This window comes from Aegilops tauschii, chromosome 6 (assembly GCF_002575655.3).
Source record: "Aegilops tauschii subsp. strangulata cultivar AL8/78 chromosome 6, Aet v6.0, whole genome shotgun sequence".
NCBI classification, from domain to species: domain Eukaryota; kingdom Viridiplantae; phylum Streptophyta; class Magnoliopsida; order Poales; family Poaceae; genus Aegilops; species Aegilops tauschii.
Genome location: NC_053040.3, coordinates 74,603,570 through 74,622,184, shown reverse-complemented (window position 1 = coordinate 74,622,184; position 18,615 = coordinate 74,603,570). Strand labels below are relative to the sequence as shown.

General features: G+C 42.6%; 2 protein-coding genes across 4 annotated transcripts; one reads left to right on the top strand and one right to left on the bottom strand.

Annotated features, from left to right (window-relative positions):
* The first annotated feature begins 895 nt into the window (after positions 1 to 895).
* LOC109760500 (U11/U12 small nuclear ribonucleoprotein 65 kDa protein) lies at positions 896 to 9,157 on the top strand. Of its 3 annotated transcripts, XM_073501043.1 has the most exons (16): positions 896 to 1,357; positions 1,572 to 1,643; positions 1,791 to 1,997; positions 2,851 to 2,932; positions 3,038 to 3,214; positions 3,295 to 3,453; positions 3,553 to 3,723; positions 4,188 to 4,275; positions 4,386 to 4,444; positions 4,674 to 4,739; positions 5,396 to 5,773; positions 5,868 to 5,957; positions 6,042 to 6,141; positions 6,305 to 8,197; positions 8,286 to 8,330; positions 8,496 to 9,157. In XM_073501043.1, exons 1-13 carry the CDS (start codon positions 1,143 to 1,145, stop codon positions 6,135 to 6,137), a joined length of 1,860 nt encoding a protein of 619 aa, XP_073357144.1. In that variant the 5' UTR covers positions 896 to 1,142; the 3' UTR covers positions 6,138 to 6,141; positions 6,305 to 8,197; positions 8,286 to 8,330; positions 8,496 to 9,157. The 3 variants fall into 3 exon arrangements, with proteins under 3 accessions (XP_073357144.1, XP_073357143.1, XP_073357142.1); XM_073501042.1 differs by lacking the exons at positions 5,868 to 5,957; positions 6,042 to 6,141; positions 6,305 to 8,197; positions 8,286 to 8,330; positions 8,496 to 9,157 and adding an exon at positions 5,034 to 5,120 and having other exon boundaries at positions 5,396 to 5,584; XM_073501041.1 differs by lacking the exons at positions 5,396 to 5,773; positions 5,868 to 5,957; positions 6,042 to 6,141; ... (1 more) ...; positions 8,286 to 8,330; positions 8,496 to 9,157 and adding an exon at positions 5,034 to 5,390.
* Positions 9,158 to 10,331: 1,174 nt separating this feature from the next.
* LOC109760629 (uncharacterized) lies at positions 10,332 to 12,584 on the bottom strand. The gene is made up of 3 exons (XM_020319446.4): positions 12,240 to 12,584; positions 11,915 to 12,129; positions 10,332 to 11,154 (listed from the first exon to the last, which is right to left on the bottom strand). Exons 1-3 carry the CDS (start codon positions 12,460 to 12,462, stop codon positions 10,474 to 10,476), a joined length of 1,119 nt encoding a protein of 372 aa, XP_020175035.1. The 5' UTR covers positions 12,463 to 12,584; the 3' UTR covers positions 10,332 to 10,473.
* Between the last annotated feature and the right edge of the window lie 6,031 nt (positions 12,585 to 18,615).

Here is an 18,615-nt window from a genome sequence, read left to right as displayed (position 1 = left end):
GGCTGACTAAAAGTTCTGCCTGGCAGAAAATGAAAACAAAAGACAATTGCCCACACCTTATATTATGGGACGGAGGGAGTACTTATTTTTCGAGTAGTAGACATTGCCCACACCTTAGATTTTTAAAGACAATTGTGCCAGTAAGTTGCTTCATCTGGTTCGAGACCTGCCTGTGTGGCTTCGCTAAAGCCATGGCAAATGGGCCAGCAAAATTTAGCCTGCGAGCGGTTTCTTTTTGTCTCTTCGGTTTTCTAGTCGCTTTTCACCCAGAAAACGGTTGTTGTTTTTAGGAGCTAGATATCTTTTAAAACCTATTAATAGTAGGAAAATATATTTTAGAAAATTCTTCAGTATGTTTATTATAAAAATAGTTCAATGTATATTAAAAAAATGTTAAATGTGTATTAAAAATGTTGATCATATAACTAAAAAATATATAGTATATTAAAGTATTAAATTTATGCAAAACTGTTCATTGTATATTGAAAACGTTTAGTTGTATTTAAAAATGTTCACTATATACGAAAATAGCTCAGTGTGTATTTAAAAAAATGTTCGTCATATATTGGAAAAATCATATATTAAAAGTATTCAATATATATATATGTTCATAATATATTAAAAAATGTTTAGTATGTATTTAAAAAATGTTCACTGTATACTATAAGAAACGTTCCCAGGAGCACCGCTCGTACCTGTAGGCAAAGACGTAGCTGGGCCCTAGGCAACCCAGGCCACGGCCCGGGACGTGTAAAAACATACCAACAATATTTTAGAGGGTATGACTTTCAGCCCGGGGCGCAGCCCAGTAGTTTGCCCTCTGCCTGGGCCCTGGCAGCCAGCCCACGAACTAAACGTCGATCTCTCTCTATCTGGACGTTTGTAGCGACTGAGCGGAACGACCCCTCAAAAAAAAAAAAAAAAAAGACCGAGCGGAACGAGACACCTGCCCGACTGCCGCCGTTCGTCCAGCCGTCGCCGCCGCCCGTCCGCCCGACAATCCGGCTCGGCGCTCGTCCGGCGACCGCACCCTCCCACTCATCCAGTAGCCGCGGCGCTGCCTTTAGTACAGGAGGGGCGCCCCTGCCGAGCGGTGAAACCCCACCCTGCCCAAATCCGTCGCCAAGCCACCGGCGTCCCCGATGGAGGCATTTCCGCCGCCTCCGCTTCCTCCGCTGCCCGCGAATGTCTCCTCCGCTCCGCCGCCGCCGCCGTCGCCTCTGCATCAGCAGGCTGGGTATGCTCCTGCGCCGGCAACGCTCCTGGTGCGGCACCTCCCAGAGGCGATCACTCAGGACATGCTCTCCGGGCTCTTCTCCCGCCACGGCGCCACATCCTTTCGCCCCTGCGGTGGAAAGTACTCACCTCCTCCCTGTCTGTCACTCCTGCTTTCTTTGGTTCTACTACTCTATAAGTTAACTGTTTTGATAAGTTGTGATTTGGCTAGCAGAGTTATTTATGCATACTTATCCCAAAAGAAGTTCTTTGGGTATACTGAGATTTGTCTGCTCGCCTAGGTAATATATATGGTATATTTTTTACTGAAACTATTTTCATCATGACACTGACAGGTTGAGGAACTGCGCGTTTGTGGATTTTAGGGACGAGATGGCGGCCAATCAGGCGCAGTCTCAGTTGAACAGGTTCATTTCCTCAAGCATACGCTCTGCTTGATTGCTTGTACATTTTCTTTGTCTGAATTAGCTACTAATTATGAATTGTCTCAGTGATCTTAATTTTGTGAATATCTGTCCTTCGTTAATTTTCTTGCTAAGGGCTGGTTTTGGCAGGTTGAGGCTCCTTGGGAAAGTACTGATACTCGAGAGAGCAAACCAGCCAAATGCCAAGAATGCGAGCGAGAAGGCTCGGGAGCAATTAGCTCGCGGGATGCCTCAAGTGCCAAGTATGAATTCCCAAAATCAAAAGAGTTCCACATCAACTCCCGAACCGATCGCTTCTAGGCTTGGTGTGGACTATCCATTTCCTCCTCATCTTGAGTATGTTATCACCATCATCGTTGTTTCACTCATTATCTTCCAAAACATCTTCCTTTTCTTGTGATCGCTTAAGCCATTTCATGTAGCTAACTGATATGTTGTGTCTTATTAGAAATGAAGCTACATTGTTGGCTGCAAAATATCATTTAGTAACTGAAGATGCGAACTTCTATCTGCAACTTCACCTTTGTTTTTGTAGTACTTCTCTTTTCTAAAATGTAAGGCATTCACACATTCAAACATTTAGTTTGACCAAGAAAAGGGTTTACCCAGTGCTGAAAGCTCCCACACGAGGTAGTTTGACCAAGAGCTAGACCGATAATATGTTAGTTCTGTGACACAAAAATGATATCGTTGAATTCCTAATGGTATCTCCTTCATGTCACATAACCCACATTTTATTGGTCTAATTGTTGGTCAAATTTTCATTTGGAATTTGTGGGCACCTTATATCAAGAAGCAGGGAGTACAATAGTACATTGTATCTCTAATTGAAAAGCTGCCTTCTTTTTCCTGTTTCAATAAAATGCTTGTCTGTATGCGAAGTTAGTAGCTCAATTTACCAGTACTGGATTTATGACCTTTATACAGGCTGTTAATAGTGCAAGTGTTTATGGCCAATTTGCTTATATTATCCAATTGGAAGTAAGGAAATCAATCTAGCAAACCACTTCCAAACTATGAAGTTTTATATCCTGACTGAGATGCAATTCTGACTTCTGAGACTCCATACTCCATAGTTCTGCAATGTTTCATAGTTTTCCAACGAGACCAACCAAGTCTGATTCATGCTGGCAGTCCTAATCCGCCATCTTACTTGACAATGTGGATCATGCTCTTTATTTGTTTTTAGGTATGCATATCCACCACCAGACGGAAACATATTGAACAATATTGTCAACTCTCTCATTGCCGTTCCCCGATTTTATAATCAGGTTTATTAGAATTTCAGCCTCGTGAACTACTGATACAATTTGCAAGGCATTACTTTGGGCATTCAGCATGAGCAAATGTATTAGATTGATGTATTTCTGTAACAGGTGTTGCATTTGATGAACAAGATGAACCTTCCAGCTCCATTTCGGATGGCATTGCCTACTCCACCTCTACCATCACAAGGGCCTCTTCCTCCTCCCCCTCCACCGCAGCCTTCTATGACAGAGAAACTTCACTTGGCTGATTTGTCTAGTGATGAGTCTGAGATGGAGTCTTCTGATGTTCGTGCCACTACTTGTGTTTGTATCTTTCGGTTTGTAGTATCTTTGCCAAAAGTTTATGCACACTTTATATATTACAGGAAGATGTTGATAAAAGGGAAGTCAAGCGCGCAAAGCATGAAGCTATTGTTGGTCCTGCAGTTGATAGAAGTGTCGCTCATGAATCGGTCGGGGTGAAACCAGTTGCATTAGTTCCCAATGAGCTTCAAGTAATAAAAAAGAAAAACCCAGTACTGCAGGTGAAGCATTTTTTCTCAAAACTCAAAAGTGAAGCATTCTTTCCCAGAACTCAAAAGTTGAATTACCTTTTCATTCTCTAATGCAATGGTTCTATGCAGATAAAAATTGTCCCTAAGGCTGCTTATAAGGAACTTGCTGATCGGAGTATTATCGACAGGGAATTGGCCTCTAGAGATGAACAACTTGAAGAAAAACATTTTGCCACACCTCAGGAAATAGAGAAAGAGAAATTACCGACAGAGGAGATTTTGTCCCTTCCCATGTTCAAGGTAGATGAATTCAGTATTTTGTGTCATTTGCAGAGACATTGTGATTACTTGTTGGTCAGCCTGAACATCTCGAGGTTTTAGTGATATTACCTTTTAACTTGAAGATGATTATAACCAATACACAGTATATGTATTATCATCTGTTGTTCACTTTATTTGGTCCTTTTTATCTGGACGATGAGATGCTAATAATTGGCAGAACGATTCCTATTAGCAGATTTTAGATGTAGATTCATAAGCTGGTGCTGCTAGATGCTATGTAGTGGGGTCTATTATGTCACTATGACAATGATCAGAATAGACATCATCATTCGGCCTTCCTTTTTTTTATACGAAAAACAATGGGCAAATGCTGATTTTTCGCAAGTAAATATTACAAAATTTCCCTTCTGTTTATTGAAATAACATAGTACAATCTAATTATGTTTTGATGCCTTGCTGGCACATGCTTGTCTGTTTTGCAGAATTACACTCCAGGGAATCCTGCCAGTGTATTATATATTAAGAACTTGGTAAAGGATGTTGTTCATGATGACTTCTACTATGTCTTTGGTATGACCCAGGGAGGCTGAGTACTGTGTTTCTTGAAATGTTTGTATAGGAATTCTGCACATTTTAGTGCGTTCTCATTTCCTCACATTGTTTCAAACTGCTCTTAACAGGATCTGTGTTTGAAAGCTTGGACGCTGCAAGATCTGGCTTAAGTATAAAGTTAATGCAGGTTAGATGTGTACACATGTTTTGCTTGTGCCATGATTATGATAAAAAAAGGAACCTATTCAAAAATTAATATCCCAATTATGTTCCTTGCTCCTGTATCTGTGGATCATGGCGAACATTATCGAGAAAGCTGACGTTTGTTTTTGGACCACATTAAAAAGTCTGCCACCATTTTGTTTCATTTTGCTAGTGCATCGTTCTGTTTCTGAAATTTTCTGTTCTTGCTCCAGGAAGGTCGAATGCGGGGCCAAGCTTTTGTGACGTTTCCATCCGTTGAACATGCTCAACGCGCACTGGTTAGTGACTGCCGATTTTACCCATCAGTTTGTAGTATTGCACAAGAAAGCTAATTTATTGAAATACGGTAGAAACCCCATCAGCATACCCTCAGATCAAAAGCTGCTCACTGTACCCAGCACTAGCAGACTTTGTCTGCAGTAGCAAAGTTATTAAGACCAAAAGGGAAAACATCTAACGCCCGTTTTTTGTCAAGAAATAAGTTCTTTACAATTGGAGTTTCTTTTTTGATTCCTTATTCAGTCCTTGAGAAGCAGGGGTGCTAAAGAATAACACCATTTCTGATTTTGCAGAATTTAGCGCATGGTTACGCGTTCAAAGGCAAGCCGATGATCATTCAGTTTGGTAGGAACCCTGGTGCTAGCAAAGCTTCCTAGGAGGTTGCATTCTTTCCGATTCTGATTTTCTGTAAAGCTGTTAGAGTTAAGCAACCAAGATTGTGGGTATTTTGTGCTGGTGCCCATGAATTGTTAAATTCCGTGTGGAATATAACGGCACTTATCGTGTTGCTAGAATTTTAGGTAAGCAACAGCATTGGTTACTTCGGTCGGTTACCATATCTGATGTACCGCATCTCTCCATGAGAACAAATTCTGTACCATTCTACGGTTTTTTTTTCTTCAAATTATTATTTTTATATTTCATGAAATCTCAGATCAATAACACTGTGGGACGATTTGGAGGAGAGGGGGAAATGAGGATGAGAACGATTTGGAGCGCCCTTTATGGCCATAGAGGGTCGGATGACAACTCTGTTAGAGTGACCTTTTCGACAAATATCGAGGGTTGGAGTAGAGCCCACATATTCAGGTCTGTTCTTATCCTCATTTCCCCCTCTCCTCCAAATCTTCCTCGGCAAGACTCCTCGAACTGTCCAACACACGCGCAATCCTCAAACCCTAGCTCCTCCGATCCAAACACCTCCTGGTCCCTCGGTCCATCCGCCATGGCATCGCCCGCCGGTGACGACAGCCACCTCTTCGCCGGCGTCCACTTCCTCCTCATCGGTTTCGACTGCGTCTCCATGTCCCAGGTGCGCGCGGCTTTGCCTCCCCACCCTCCCACTTCGCCACGCGAATCTAACTCTTGCATCTTGGATACTAACTTCCGGTGGTGCGTTCCTGTAGTACCGGTCGAAGTTGGTGCAGAGCGGCGGCACCGACGCCATGCAATTTGGCGGCGGCTGGACCCACATCGTCGTGCGCGGCCTTGTCTACGTGAGTCTGGCTTTACGGATCTGCGCTCATTGATACTTTCGGTCGCTTTCTTGCGGATATGGTACTGATATTGGCTCTGTGCAGGTTGACCCGGTCTGCGCGGTGGCGCGGGCGCAAGGGAATAAGGTTGTCAGCGAGATGTGGGTGGATGATAGCTTGGATCAGGGTTGCCGATGCTGATAAAGTCCGTTTCTGTGCTAATTGTCTACTTCTCCTATATTTGCGTACCATGCCACAAACTTTCTCAGTTGTTGCTACTCTTGTCGCAGTAATGTAGTTACTTTTGTGGCCACAGTTCTGCCACTGCTCGAGTTTCCTGAAGCAGCAATATTTGTTTCTTTTGCCAGGTTATTTATTGGCCAGCCAGAGATTTGAAGGGAATACCTGGTAGTGGCTCACTGCAGATTTGCTTGACGGGGTACCAAATGAAGGACCGCAAAGATATAATGTTAACTGCTTGCCATTTGTATCCTCATATCTCCTAGTCAAAACTCTGAAACATGGCAACCTTTAGTTAATTCTTCAAACATAACATATATAGTGAAGTTTTGGTCACATTGTGCAGTGATTTTCTTTGACTTTTATAATTTCCATTCTAAACCTCCCTTTTGCCTTCCTACCATTATGGTTGTTTATCAATTGCAGACCAATTTAAGTGAAAGTTTATAGAGCACGTAACACTGAGCGCATGTGTTTCAGAAGTGAATACTGTCCTCTTTCCCCTTCGTCGGGTCAGCTCAGCCCCAAAGAACTGCATCCCACTTATGAGTAACTATAGTAATGCACATGTTATCATTCTGATTTCTTTGCAGTATTCAAGGAGTTCAGTGACTGCTTTAGATGGTGAAATTTTTGCCACTACTGAATTCATTTAACCGAAGTCCAAAACATATAAACCTATGACTTCTTCTCTGTAGCTGATAGTTCCTATTTGTTCTGTACCTATTATATGGGTTTCACATATCTAGTCTTGATGATAATTTTGTTCACTTGTCCTTTTGTGGATGCCTGAGCACCTTCATTTTGGGAATTCGTCAGCAGATACTTGAGATGTAGTTGAGTTATTGGATTTTGTGGTTTACTGGTTATATATCTTGACTTATAATGTACTGTGTTCCTTTTCGTTCTTAATGCTGAAAATGGCACAATTCTCCAAACCTTTGTTAGCACCCTCAGTCACTCATCTTGTTTGCTATAAATTTGAAGGTTTGTTGCTTTTAGCAGACAGTCAGTGCCATAAGTATGCATGGATAGTTCATTTTCGTTTTGTTGTTTTTCCCTCCACGGTTCTTCATTGCTGTTTCTTTGTAGTAGTGAGCATGCATTTGCAAGCGCTGACATAATTTTTTTATTTCCTACTGTTATTGGTAGCTCTTTGTTTTAGATGTGATGTTAGTTTTGTTGCTAAGAATTAACTCTATGGACGAGTGAGAATTTTATGCCCAAATTGGCATTTTGGCGTCAGTGACATTTTTTCCTCATGTTTGTTATCAGATTAGGATTTTGGTGAACTAGTTCGTGTATAAAAGTCGTATGATATCTTGAGTTTAAAACTTAAATGAGCAATATATTAAAAATAATCTCAGCCACTTGGCTTCACGTTTTAGGCTAGAGGGAACCAAGACGTAAGTGGCAATGTTGAAGTAAGAATCTTTGATGTCATTTGGTGGTTGAACACATAGATGGCATTTTTTAGTGCGAGTCTTTGCTTTTCTTGTCTTTATGTGAGACAGATAAAAAGTTATCTCATGATCATAGACAGCCTTTGGTATGAGTGATGTAAAAAATGGGATGTGTTTTTGCTCCTGATCTTTTACCTTTTTTCCAGTTATTTTTTGGGCCTTTCTAGTTTGAACTGCTGGTTTCTGATAATACAAGTCGGAGAGAAAATTCTCTTTATGGAAAGAGAGTGTTGGTGCACAATGATGAACATATGAGAAGTTGCAAGATTTGGTAAAAAATGCGTTGCGTATCTTGTGAAAAAATCGTTACTCTTTGCATAGTCTAGAAAAGCCTCTGGTGAAAATAGGCTTCTAGGCAACTTAAAATAATCCACAACATGCCTATAGAATGTATGTTTCGGAAATTCCTATGTGCGTGTATATGTCATGATGCTCGAAAGTTTTTGTATATGCTCCTTAAATGCAACATCACAGTTCTTCAAATGAACTAGGTGAGAAATACAAGTGTGCGGAAAGGTTGGGCATCAAGATTGTTAATCACCGGTGGTTGGAGGATTGGTATCACACAACAGCTTTTGTTTATAATATAAGCTCACATATTAAATATCATTATATTGCTGATTTTTCCTTTATTTTTATTCTACAGCTTAAAGTCATGGAAAATCCTACCAGAAGATGATTATAGCGAGAGGCAAGTAAATGTACATTTGCACGCTTCTTTCGATTTGTCTTTTCCACCTGTGTTGTATCCATGTTCTGATTAAATTGTCTCCCTATAGTGCTTACTAGCTGTGGTTGGCTAATCTATTACTACTGAGTATCCCAAAATCTAATCCTGGCTATTCATTTCATTCAGTGGCTGGGAACTAGAGATAGTGGAGGCGCAAGCCAAGGAACGCCTCAAGTTCCCGATTCGGGATCGCCAAGTTCGCAAATGGGAAGTATGCCGTGAATAAAGCAAAGAAAAGAAGCAGCAAGGTGCTCGCCGCAGCCCTGGCACTCCTAAAGCGCGCCCATCCGGAGGTGGGCACCGACTTCTTGGCGTGCAATGATCTTCCTCCCGACATCCAGGACCAGACCGCCAAGTACGCCAAGGTCGCAAGAGCCTTTGTTGCCTCGTGCTTTAGCAAGCTCGAAGCAGACGAAGCCTGATGAACAACTTTAAAGATGGACCTTGTTTGTAGATACAGCCTGAACTTCTTGTGTTAGAATAAAGGTTATGAAATCTTCAGAGAAAACCGGTGAAAAGAAGTCAAGGGCCGTCACCTGTCGTAGCGTTCTGTCCCTGCCCCTGCCTTTCATCGGTGAAATGTATTCCAGAAAGCTTTCAGAAATGACCTGGTATCTTTCGCTCGTTGCAACCGGGAGGCACAAAAAGTGGCGTAACTTATGATTCAAATTCTCCTATGTATTGGGATGGGATGATGATCCTTCTAGTATTATCCTAGCTTATATTGTGGACAATGTAACATTTGAATTAATTAAGTGGCTGAAGATTAAATGGCATTCCTAAAAGAACTCCTCTGGTGGATGGCGTCTCTTCTCGCCCTTTTGCTTCCCCTACCAAGTTAATTTCTCAAAACCAACATATTTGTGACAAGGGTAATAGACAACCACCACTTGTACACAAAAATAGCATTCATAAAAAATTCAATAATATTTTCACAAAAGTCTGGTCATAATTGTATAAACCAAAAGTCTTATGTCTATAAGCAGAAGGTCCAAGGATACATGTAAAAGTTTTTTTCCCTTAATCTCTAGGATACACTTGTATTCCAAAAAATCTGTATGCCATTAACATAACAAAAGATGTGTATGGTTAGATAATATTTCTAACATTTAGGGATAGTGATCTTTCTTGTTTTTTTTTTTTTTTTCATAATATACCCTATTGTAGCGCGGAGCTGACTTGTTCGGTGCTGCTCCGACCGCTTCAAGAGCGGAGCTGCGGTCCTGTCTGAAGTCTCTTCTCTGAAACTAATCATGAACATGCCAGAAGAAGCGCGGGAGTGGTGTGTCCATGGTGGAGCGCCGGCTGCACGCCATCGCCGATGATGAGGTCGACCTTAGGGCCGGCATCTACAGGTGCCTGCTAGTAGTGGCGGAAGCAAGAACGCCTTCGCCACTGTCAGCCTCAAGGAGTTCATCTTCTCCTCCACTCACTCATGACTTCTTCATTGTTCCATTTATTAAGCAAACAGAGAACGGAATGAATTTTCAGGTGAATCAATGCCTTTCATGCATAGAGGCATGAATAATGTACTCGACCAATTTTATGCAAACCAACACCGTCTCAATTCTTGCCTTTCTTTGATTTTTAAAAGAGATTTTAGTTTTGCCCTCTCATTGCAGAGGTTCCATCAGCAATGGAGATTCATGTGTTGAAACAATAAAATAAACATGGCTCCAGATCCAAAAATATTTTAACATGGCTCCTGATACTTAAATACCACTAATTTTAACTAGAAGTCAGTTAGCTGGACTTGTTCTTGTTCTTCCTACTGGTCTTATACTTGCCGCTGAGTACACCATATCCCTTCCATGGAAGGGTTTAAACAAACTAGTAATAGTTGTAAGTAGAGGTCATCAACTAGACTACATTAATTTCTTTGATTGATTACAATGCTACCATGTGTCGCTAGGATTGATCCACCAAATCCAAGATTTTGTGCTCACCAAGTAACACAAGACATAAGATGGAAAATATTGTTGCTTCTTTCCGCATAATTAGTGCTACAAGTCTGATCATACATTAGCAGATATGAAACTAGTACAATCTAGGGGTACATAAAGACTTCAGATATGCCATCAACCTAAGTTACTCATCACCACAGTTAAAGCTGACTGGAGAGCTTTACAGGCCGGATACCCATATGCACGTCATCCGCCTTGGAAGAGTAGAGCGAAGACCAGACAATGGTGCCCTCTAGTTCATAGGAACAAGCTGTCACAACGAAGGTCTGGCAGCCACAGTTTGTGGGGTCAACACTGGTGGTAGCATTCTTACCATCACGAGAGACTGTGTTGATTGATAGAGGAAGCCACAGGGGTGCAGCCACAACCCGACGCTGCAATCTAATAAGCCCACCTTCACCAACCAAACTACTGCCATCATAAAGAAGGACACCCTCAGCAATTCCAGAGATGCCAACAGTGATCTTGCCAAGGATTTCGCAGTGTTCCTTGTTGTCCTTGTCGAAGGGTCGCCACTGCCGAGCAACAGATCCATTCGGCCTTTTTATGATTGTCTTGATCCGACTAAGAGTAAACTTAAAGGTGGCTTCCACTGCTTCATGGACAGGTGCGTATGTCAAGTCGACTGAGCACAATGGGCCGGTAACCCTGCTTCTAATCACTTTGGAGTAAGAGGTAGCTACCTTGTCCTCTAGGCAACAATTGGCGATCTCAATGTCCCTTTCTGAATCCAAACTCCTAATCTTCAAGTCAAGCTCAATGTGAAGGGCACTGTGCAAAACGATTCCTCGAGACGGACCGGTTAGGGACAAGAATGCACCCTACAAGGCAATAAAGCACATCAGGCCGGCTGCTTTGTATATGTAGTGCATACAAAAACAAGGTAACAAACTATAAGAATGAACTTGCCACAAGACTGCTCATCATCGTGGTAAGACGACACAGATGCCTACCTAACTATCCACTGAGTAACAAGTACAATTCGTAAGGACAATAGAATATGCTTCGAGTTGAAGTTGTATAACAGTGGTATATTAACACCATGTGATCGCAAGCCCTGGTTTACTTGATGTACAATTTGATATAGCTCTGTGATCGGGTAGATAGTGAGGTAGACAGGCAAAGAGCACTAACGCTTCAGCAGTAAAAAAAGTACTACTACTGTTTACGGTGTAAATGATTTTAGGTATACATGGCAGTTGAGCATTCATCAGCAAGGTTGGATTAGGCGCTAGACGCTCAGCGAGCATTTTGCCTCCGCTCTGCCCTTTTTTTTTTTTACGAAATCGCATGCTTAAGCGCTAGGCGATAGGGCTCCGCTCAGCACGATTAAGCGAGCGCCTAGGAACAATCAACATATCAATGTTCATCAGGCATAAAAAAATCAAAAGATTCTGTGAGAAAAACTGCAAGTGATGAATGCTGAAAACAGGAACAAAAAACAATACTCCCTACGATCCATATTAACTGACGCTGGTCTAGTACAAAGTTGTACCAATTTGTAGTACTTTGCTGGCCAATAATTCAGAAAGTTGACATCTTTATCTTCAATTTCCCTCACGTGGGTGGCAGCTGTTTTACCTGGGCGTCGTTAATCTTCTGGCAGTTGTCACGAACGCGACGGAAGAGGAACACACGCTTGGCATCAATGTCGTCCCTGACCGAAACGTGGCCATAAACGTCGATTGGGAACTGAACCGAGCACTTGATCAACTTGACGGCGAGCACGTTCAAGGAAGTATAGAGCTCCGGTCCACCGATTCCATTGTGCAGGTTCCGCATCGGCGACTTGGTAGCTGCAAGCCGACTAAAGAAGGTAAATTGCAGGCCAAAACAATGGGGAATCGCGAAATAAAAAAAAGGCACGACGAGAGGAAAACGAGGAGCGCGCTAGAAGGGGACGGACTTTTCCTGTCGCCGCGATTTGGATACTCGGAGCTTTTGAGGCTCTCGAGATACTTCAGCCGAAGCTCCATCTGCTGCTCCTTGTGCTTCGCTATGACCTTCTCAATCCCCCACTCGCCCTCTGCTCTCCTCCTCGCCCTCTGCTCCTTCGCCTCCGCAGCAGCAAGATCCTCCTCATCTTCTGTGTAAGAGCCGAAAAGGAAATCCTCCTCTTCCGACGCCATCCCGCCGCCGCCGCCGCCGTAACCTAGGACCAGTCTAGCTCTCCGGGGCTTTGGATCTAGCTTTTCTTTTTGAGACAAAGCTAGGTGTCTGAAGCACGAGTCCAGTCCAAGTCCAAGTCCAGCACGAGACCAGCACGAGTCCAAGTCCAATCGAGACCAGTCTAGCTCTCCGCTGCAATGAAGTTACTGTGATCATCCTGAGCCACAGCAGCACATACCCTGCCAATGTTTGTGCATAAAATGATGCGTCAACATTGGTTTTTAACATACCCCGCATTTGGTTTCTACACACATGCTCAGATTTCCTGATCTAGGTTGGTTCATTGTATAGCTCCGGATAAAGTTTGTAGCTAGAACTCACATTGTTATCGCTATTCTCTCTGAGTTCTAGACGGTTCCACGTTTTGCTCCTTGCCGTCTCTGCCACCAAATATACCACATAGCTACAAGAATCCGCTTCACTACTGGTAGTTCATGCATCACCAAACGTAGTTGGAGAAGAGCTTTCGGGTTGATAGAGCCCGAGTGGTCCTCAGCCACTGCATGATGGATTGCATCAACTAGAGTTAGTTTGGTCCATATCTCATTCGCTCGAGCACTAGTGAATAGGCAATGTTGGATATCCTCCAATCCAATCTTACAAAATGGGCATTGGGGGTATAACAGGGATGTGTCGTCCAGCTAACACATCCAGACATGGTAACATGCCCTTCAAAACCTTCCATCCAAAGTGTTTTATTTTTCCAGGAATCCTTAGCTGCCACAAATCTTTCCAGACTTTATTTATATGAGACTTACCAGGGCTATCTGCTCTAGAAAAGTGGTGTCCAAACTGATGGTTGAACTCCATCTGATAGGTTCACCTAACTGAAAATGTTCGTGACTTAGTAAATTGTCAATCCACAAAATCTTCTAGAGCTTGGAGTGGGATTTGCATAATTCTATGAACATGAACCGGTGAGAACACAGTACGAATAAGCACCTCATCCCACTGTCTAGTGTGGGGATCGATAATTTCTTCCACCTTACATAGCTATGCCCCCCTTGGGTGATAATTCATCTCGTTTCGCTTGATGGATGATACATCCATTTTGCATCATGTTTTCTTACTGTTATTTATGATGTTTTTATCCATAATAATGCTTTTTGGAGTAATTCTAATGCCTTTTCTCTCATAATTTGCAAGGAACCAACAAAGGGGGAGAATTCCGGCAGCTGGAAATCTGGACCTGGAAAAGCTACACCAGGCCACCTATTATGCACAACTCTAAACAAGCTGAAACTTCATGGAGATTTTTTATGGAATATTTAAGAAATACTGGAGCAAATAATTACCAGAGGGGGCCCACTAGGTGGGCACAACCCACCTGGGCGCGCCAGGGAGCCCAAGCGCGCCCTGGTGGGTTGTGCTCACCCAGGCCCACCTCCGGTGCCCATCTTCTGGTATATAAGTCATTTTGACCTAGAAAAAAAATAAGGAGAGGACTTTCCGAACGAAGCGCCGCCGCCTCGAGGCGGAACTTGGGCAGGAGCACTTTTGCCCTCCGGCGGAGCGATTCCGCCGGGGGAACTTCTTTCTCAGAGGGGGAAATCATCGTCATCATCATCACCAACAACTCTCCCATCTTGGGGAGGGCAATCTCCATCAACATATTCAACAACACTAACTCCTATCAAACCCTAGTTCATCTCTTGTGTTCAATCTTGTTACCGGAACTATAGATTGGTGCTTGTGGGTGACTAGTAGTGTTGATTACATCTTGTAGTTGATCACTATATGGTTTATTTGGTGGAAGATTATATGTTCAGATCCATTATGCTATTTAATACTCCTCTGATCTTGAGCATTTTTATTACTTGTGAGTAGTTACTTTTGTTCTTGAGGTCACGGAAGAAATCATGTTGCAAGTAATCATGTGAATTTGATATGTGTTCGATATTTTGATAGTATGTATGTTGTTATTCCCTTAGTGGTGTCATGTGAACGTCGACTACATGACACTTCATCATATTTGGGCCTAAGGGAATGCATTGTGTAGTAGCAATTAGATGATGGGTTGCGAGAGTGACAGAATCTTAAACTCCAGTTTATGCGCTATTCCGTAAGGGACCGATTGGATCCAAAAGTTTAATGCTATGGTTAGAATTTATTCTTAATACTTTTCTCATAGTTGCGGATGCTTGCGGGAGGGTTAATCATAAGTAGGAGGTTTGTTCAAGTAAGAACAGCACCTAAGCACCGGTCCACCCACATATCAAATTATCAAAGTAGCGAACACGAATTAAACCAACATGATGAAAGTGACTAGATGAAATTCCCGTGTACCCTCAAGAACGCTTTGCTTATCATAAGAGACCGTTTTGGCCTGTCCTTTGCCTCAAAAGGATTGGGCTACCTTGCCGCACTTTTGTTACTACTATCGTTACTTGCTCGTTACAATTTATCTTGCTATCAAACTACCCCGCTACTTACAGTTTCAGCACTTGCAGACATTACCTTACTGAAAACTACTTGTCATTTCCTTCTGCTCCTTGTTGGGTTTGACACTCTTACTTATCGAAAAGAGTTACAATTGATCCCCTATACTTGTGGGTCATCAAGTCTATTTTCTGGCGCCGTTGCCGGGGATGAAGCGCCTTTGGTAAGTGGAATTTGGTAAGGAAACATTTATATAGTGTGCTGAAATTTATTGTCACTTGTTACTATGGAAAACAATCCTTTGAGGGGTTTGTTCGGTGTATCTTCACCTCGACCAGAACCACAATTAGCTACCCCTCAACCTACTGCACCTACTGAAAATATTGAATATGAAATTCCTTCGGGTATGATAGAACAACTGCTAGCTAATCCTTATGCAGGAGATGGAACCGAACATCCTGATATGCACATGATATATGTAGAACAAATTTGTGGATTGTTTATGCTTGCAGGTTTACCTGGGGATGAAGTGATGAAAAAGGTTTTCCCTTTATCTTTGAAGGGAAAAGCATTGGCATGGTATAGGCTATGCGATGATATTGGATCATGGAATTGGAATCTTTTGAAATTGGAGTTCCACCGGACATTTTATCCTATACATCTAGTTCATCGTGATCGGAATTATATATATATATATATATATATATATATATATATATATATATATATATATATATATATAATTTTTGGCCTCGTGAAGGAGAAAGTATCGCTCTAGCTTGGGGGAGGCTTAAGTCAATGTTATATTCATGCCCCAATCATGAGCTCTCGAGATAAATTATTATCCAGAACTTTTATGCTCGGCTTTCTCGTAATGGTAAAAAAAAATGCTTGATACTTCTTGTGCTGGTTCTTTTATGAAGAAGACTATTGAATTCTGGTGGGATCTTTCGGAAATAATTAAACACAATTCTGAAGATTGGGAACTCGACGAAGGTAAAGAGTCAGGTATTAAACTTAAGTATGATTGTGTTAGATCTTTTATGAACACCGATGCTTTTCAAAAGTTTAGCACTAAGTTTGGACTTGACTTTGAGATAGTAGCCTCCTTTTGTGATCATTTGCTACTCATGTTGAACTCCCTAAAGAGAAGTGGTTTAAATATTGATAACCCACAAGTATAGGGGATCAATTGTAGCCTCTTTTGATAAGTAAGAGTGTCGAACCTAACGAGGAGCTAAAGGTAGAACAAATATTCCCTCAGGTTCTATCGACCACCGATACAACTCTATGCACGCTTGACGTTCGCTTTACCTAGAAAAAGTATAAAACTAGAAGTACTTTGTAGGTGTAACGGGATAGGTTTGCAAGAATATAAAGAGCACGTAAATAAAAACTAGGGGCTGTTTAGGTAAAGAAGCAATAAATTTAGTATAGCGAGTGTGGAAAAGTGGTGGTAGGAGTTGTGAAATTGTCCCTAATCAATTGACTACATTACTAGACCGATAGCAAGTTTTATGTGGGAGAGGCCACTGCTAGCATGTCATCCCTGATTTGGAATTCTATGCACTTATGATTGGAACTATTAGCAAGCATCTGCAACTACTAACGTTCATTAAGGTAAAAAACAACCATAGCATTAAGATATATTGGTCCCCCTTCAATCCCATATGCATCAATTTCTATGCTAGGTTGAAGCTTCTGTCACTCTTGCCCTCCAATACATAGTCCTATCAACATACAACTAACCCTATGGTGTGATCCACGCGCTCTCTCATATGATGGGCACCAAAGGACAACAACATAACCACAAGCAAATTAAACCAATCATAGCAATTCACCAATTACCGATAGGACAACGAAAATCTACTCAGACATCATAGGATGGCAACACATCATTGGATAATAATATGAAGCATAAAGCACCATGTTCAAGTAGAGGGTACAACGGGTTGCGGGAGAGTGGACCGCTGTAGATAGATGGGGGAAGGTGATGAAGATGTTGGTGAAGATGACGGAGGTGTTGGTGTAGATCGCCGTCGCACGATGATGGCCCCGGCGGTGTTCCTGCGCCACTGGGAAAGAGGGGGAGAGAGCCCCCCTTCTTCTTCTTCTTCCTTGACCTTCTCTGTAACGCCCATGATGCAGCTATATCTCCCAAGTGTCGAGGCACGACTTAGAGGCATAACCGCATTGTGGTATTGTTGCAAGAAGGGTCACCTTCACACAATCCCATGTAATGAACAAGAATGGGATAACGAGAGTTGGCTTACAATCGCCACTTCACACAATACATAAATTAATTCATACATCATCCAAAATCCACACATAGACCGACTACGGTCAAATCCAAATGAAAATAAGATAACCCCAAATGCTAGATCCCCGATCGTCCCAACTGGGCTCCACTACTGATCATCAGGAAACAAAACATAGTAACGACCACGTTCCTCGTCGAACTCCCACTTGAGCTCGATTGCGTCACCTGCACTGGTATCGTCGGCACCTGCAACTGTTTTGGTAGAATCTGTGAGTCACGAGGACTCAGCAATCTCACACCCGCGAGATCAAGACTATTTAAGCTTGTAGGAAAGGATGGGGTAATGAGGTGGAGCTGCAGCAAGCACTAAGCACATATGGTGGCTAACATATTCAAATGAGAGCGAGAAGAGAAGCAACGCAACGGTCGCGAAGCTAGAAATGATCAAGAAGTGATCCTGAAGCTACTTACGTTCATCCATAACTCCAACCGTGTTCACTTCCCGGACTCCGCCGAAAAGAGACCATCACGGCTACACACACGGTTGATGTATTTTAATTAAGTCAAGTGTCAAGTTCTCTACAACCGGACATTAACAAATTCCCATCTGCCTCATAACCGCGGGCACGGCTTTCGAAAGATAATACCCTGCAGGGGTGTCCCAACTTAGCCCATTATAAGCTCTCACGGTCAACGAAGGATAAACCTTCTCCCGGGAAGACCCGATCAGTCTCGGAATCCCGGTTTACAAGACATTTCGACAATGGTAAAACAAGACCAGCAAAGCCGCCCGATGTGCCGACAAATCCCGATAGGAGCTGCACATATCTCGTTCTCAGGGCACACCAGATGAACACTACGTACAACTAAAACCAGCCCTCGAGTTTCCCCGAGGTGGCGCTGCAAGTGGCTCTAGTTTGGACCAGCACTCAGAGGAACACTGGCCCGGGGGTTTAAATAAAGATGACCCTCGGGCTCGCGAAAACCCAAGGGAAAAAGGCTGAGGTGGCAAATGGTAAAACCAAGGTTGGGCCTTGCTGGAGGAGTTTTATTTAAGGCGAACTGTCAAGGTGTTCCCATAAATCACCCAACCGCGTAAGGAATGCAAACTCAAGAAACATAATACCGGTATGACGGAAACTAGGGCGGCAAGAGTGGAACAAAACACCAGGCATAAGGCCGAGCCTTCCACCCTTTACCAAATATATAGACGCATTAATTAAATAAGAGATATTGTGATATCCCAAAATATCCATGTTCCAACATGGAACCAACTTCAACTTCACCTGCAACTAGCAACGCTATAAGAAGGGCTGAGCAAAAGCGGTAACTTAGCCAAACAACGGTTTGCTAGGAAAGGATGGTTAGAGGCTTGACATGGCAATATGGGAGGCATGATATAGTAGGTGGTAGGTAGCGCAACATAGCAATAGAACGAACAACTAGCAAAGCAAAGATAGTAGTGATTTCGAGG

What these genes read in the sequence shown, in the direction of transcription:
- LOC109760629 (XM_020319446.4), bottom strand. Translation starts at nt 12,462, where the DNA reads ATGGCGTCGGAAGAGGAGGATTTCCTTTTCGGCTCTTACACAGAAGAT. An exon ending in AAATCGCGGCGACAGGAAAA is followed by an intron (nt 12,130 to 12,239) that starts GTCCGTCCCCTT and finishes GTCGGCTTGCAG; the next exon opens with CTACCAAGTCGCCGATGCGG. An exon ending in AGAAGATTAACGACGCCCAG is followed by an intron (nt 11,155 to 11,914) that starts GTAAAACAGCTG and finishes ATTGCCTTGTAG; the next exon opens with GGTGCATTCTTGTCCCTAAC.
- LOC109760500 (XM_073501043.1), top strand. Translation starts at nt 1,143, where the DNA reads ATGGAGGCATTTCCGCCGCCTCCGCTTCCTCCGCTGCCCGCGAATGTC. An exon ending in GCGCAGTCTCAGTTGAACAG is followed by an intron (nt 1,644 to 1,790) that starts GTTCATTTCCTC and finishes TGGTTTTGGCAG; the next exon opens with GTTGAGGCTCCTTGGGAAAG. An exon ending in TGACTTCTACTATGTCTTTG is followed by an intron (nt 4,276 to 4,385) that starts GTATGACCCAGG and finishes TGCTCTTAACAG; the next exon opens with GATCTGTGTTTGAAAGCTTG.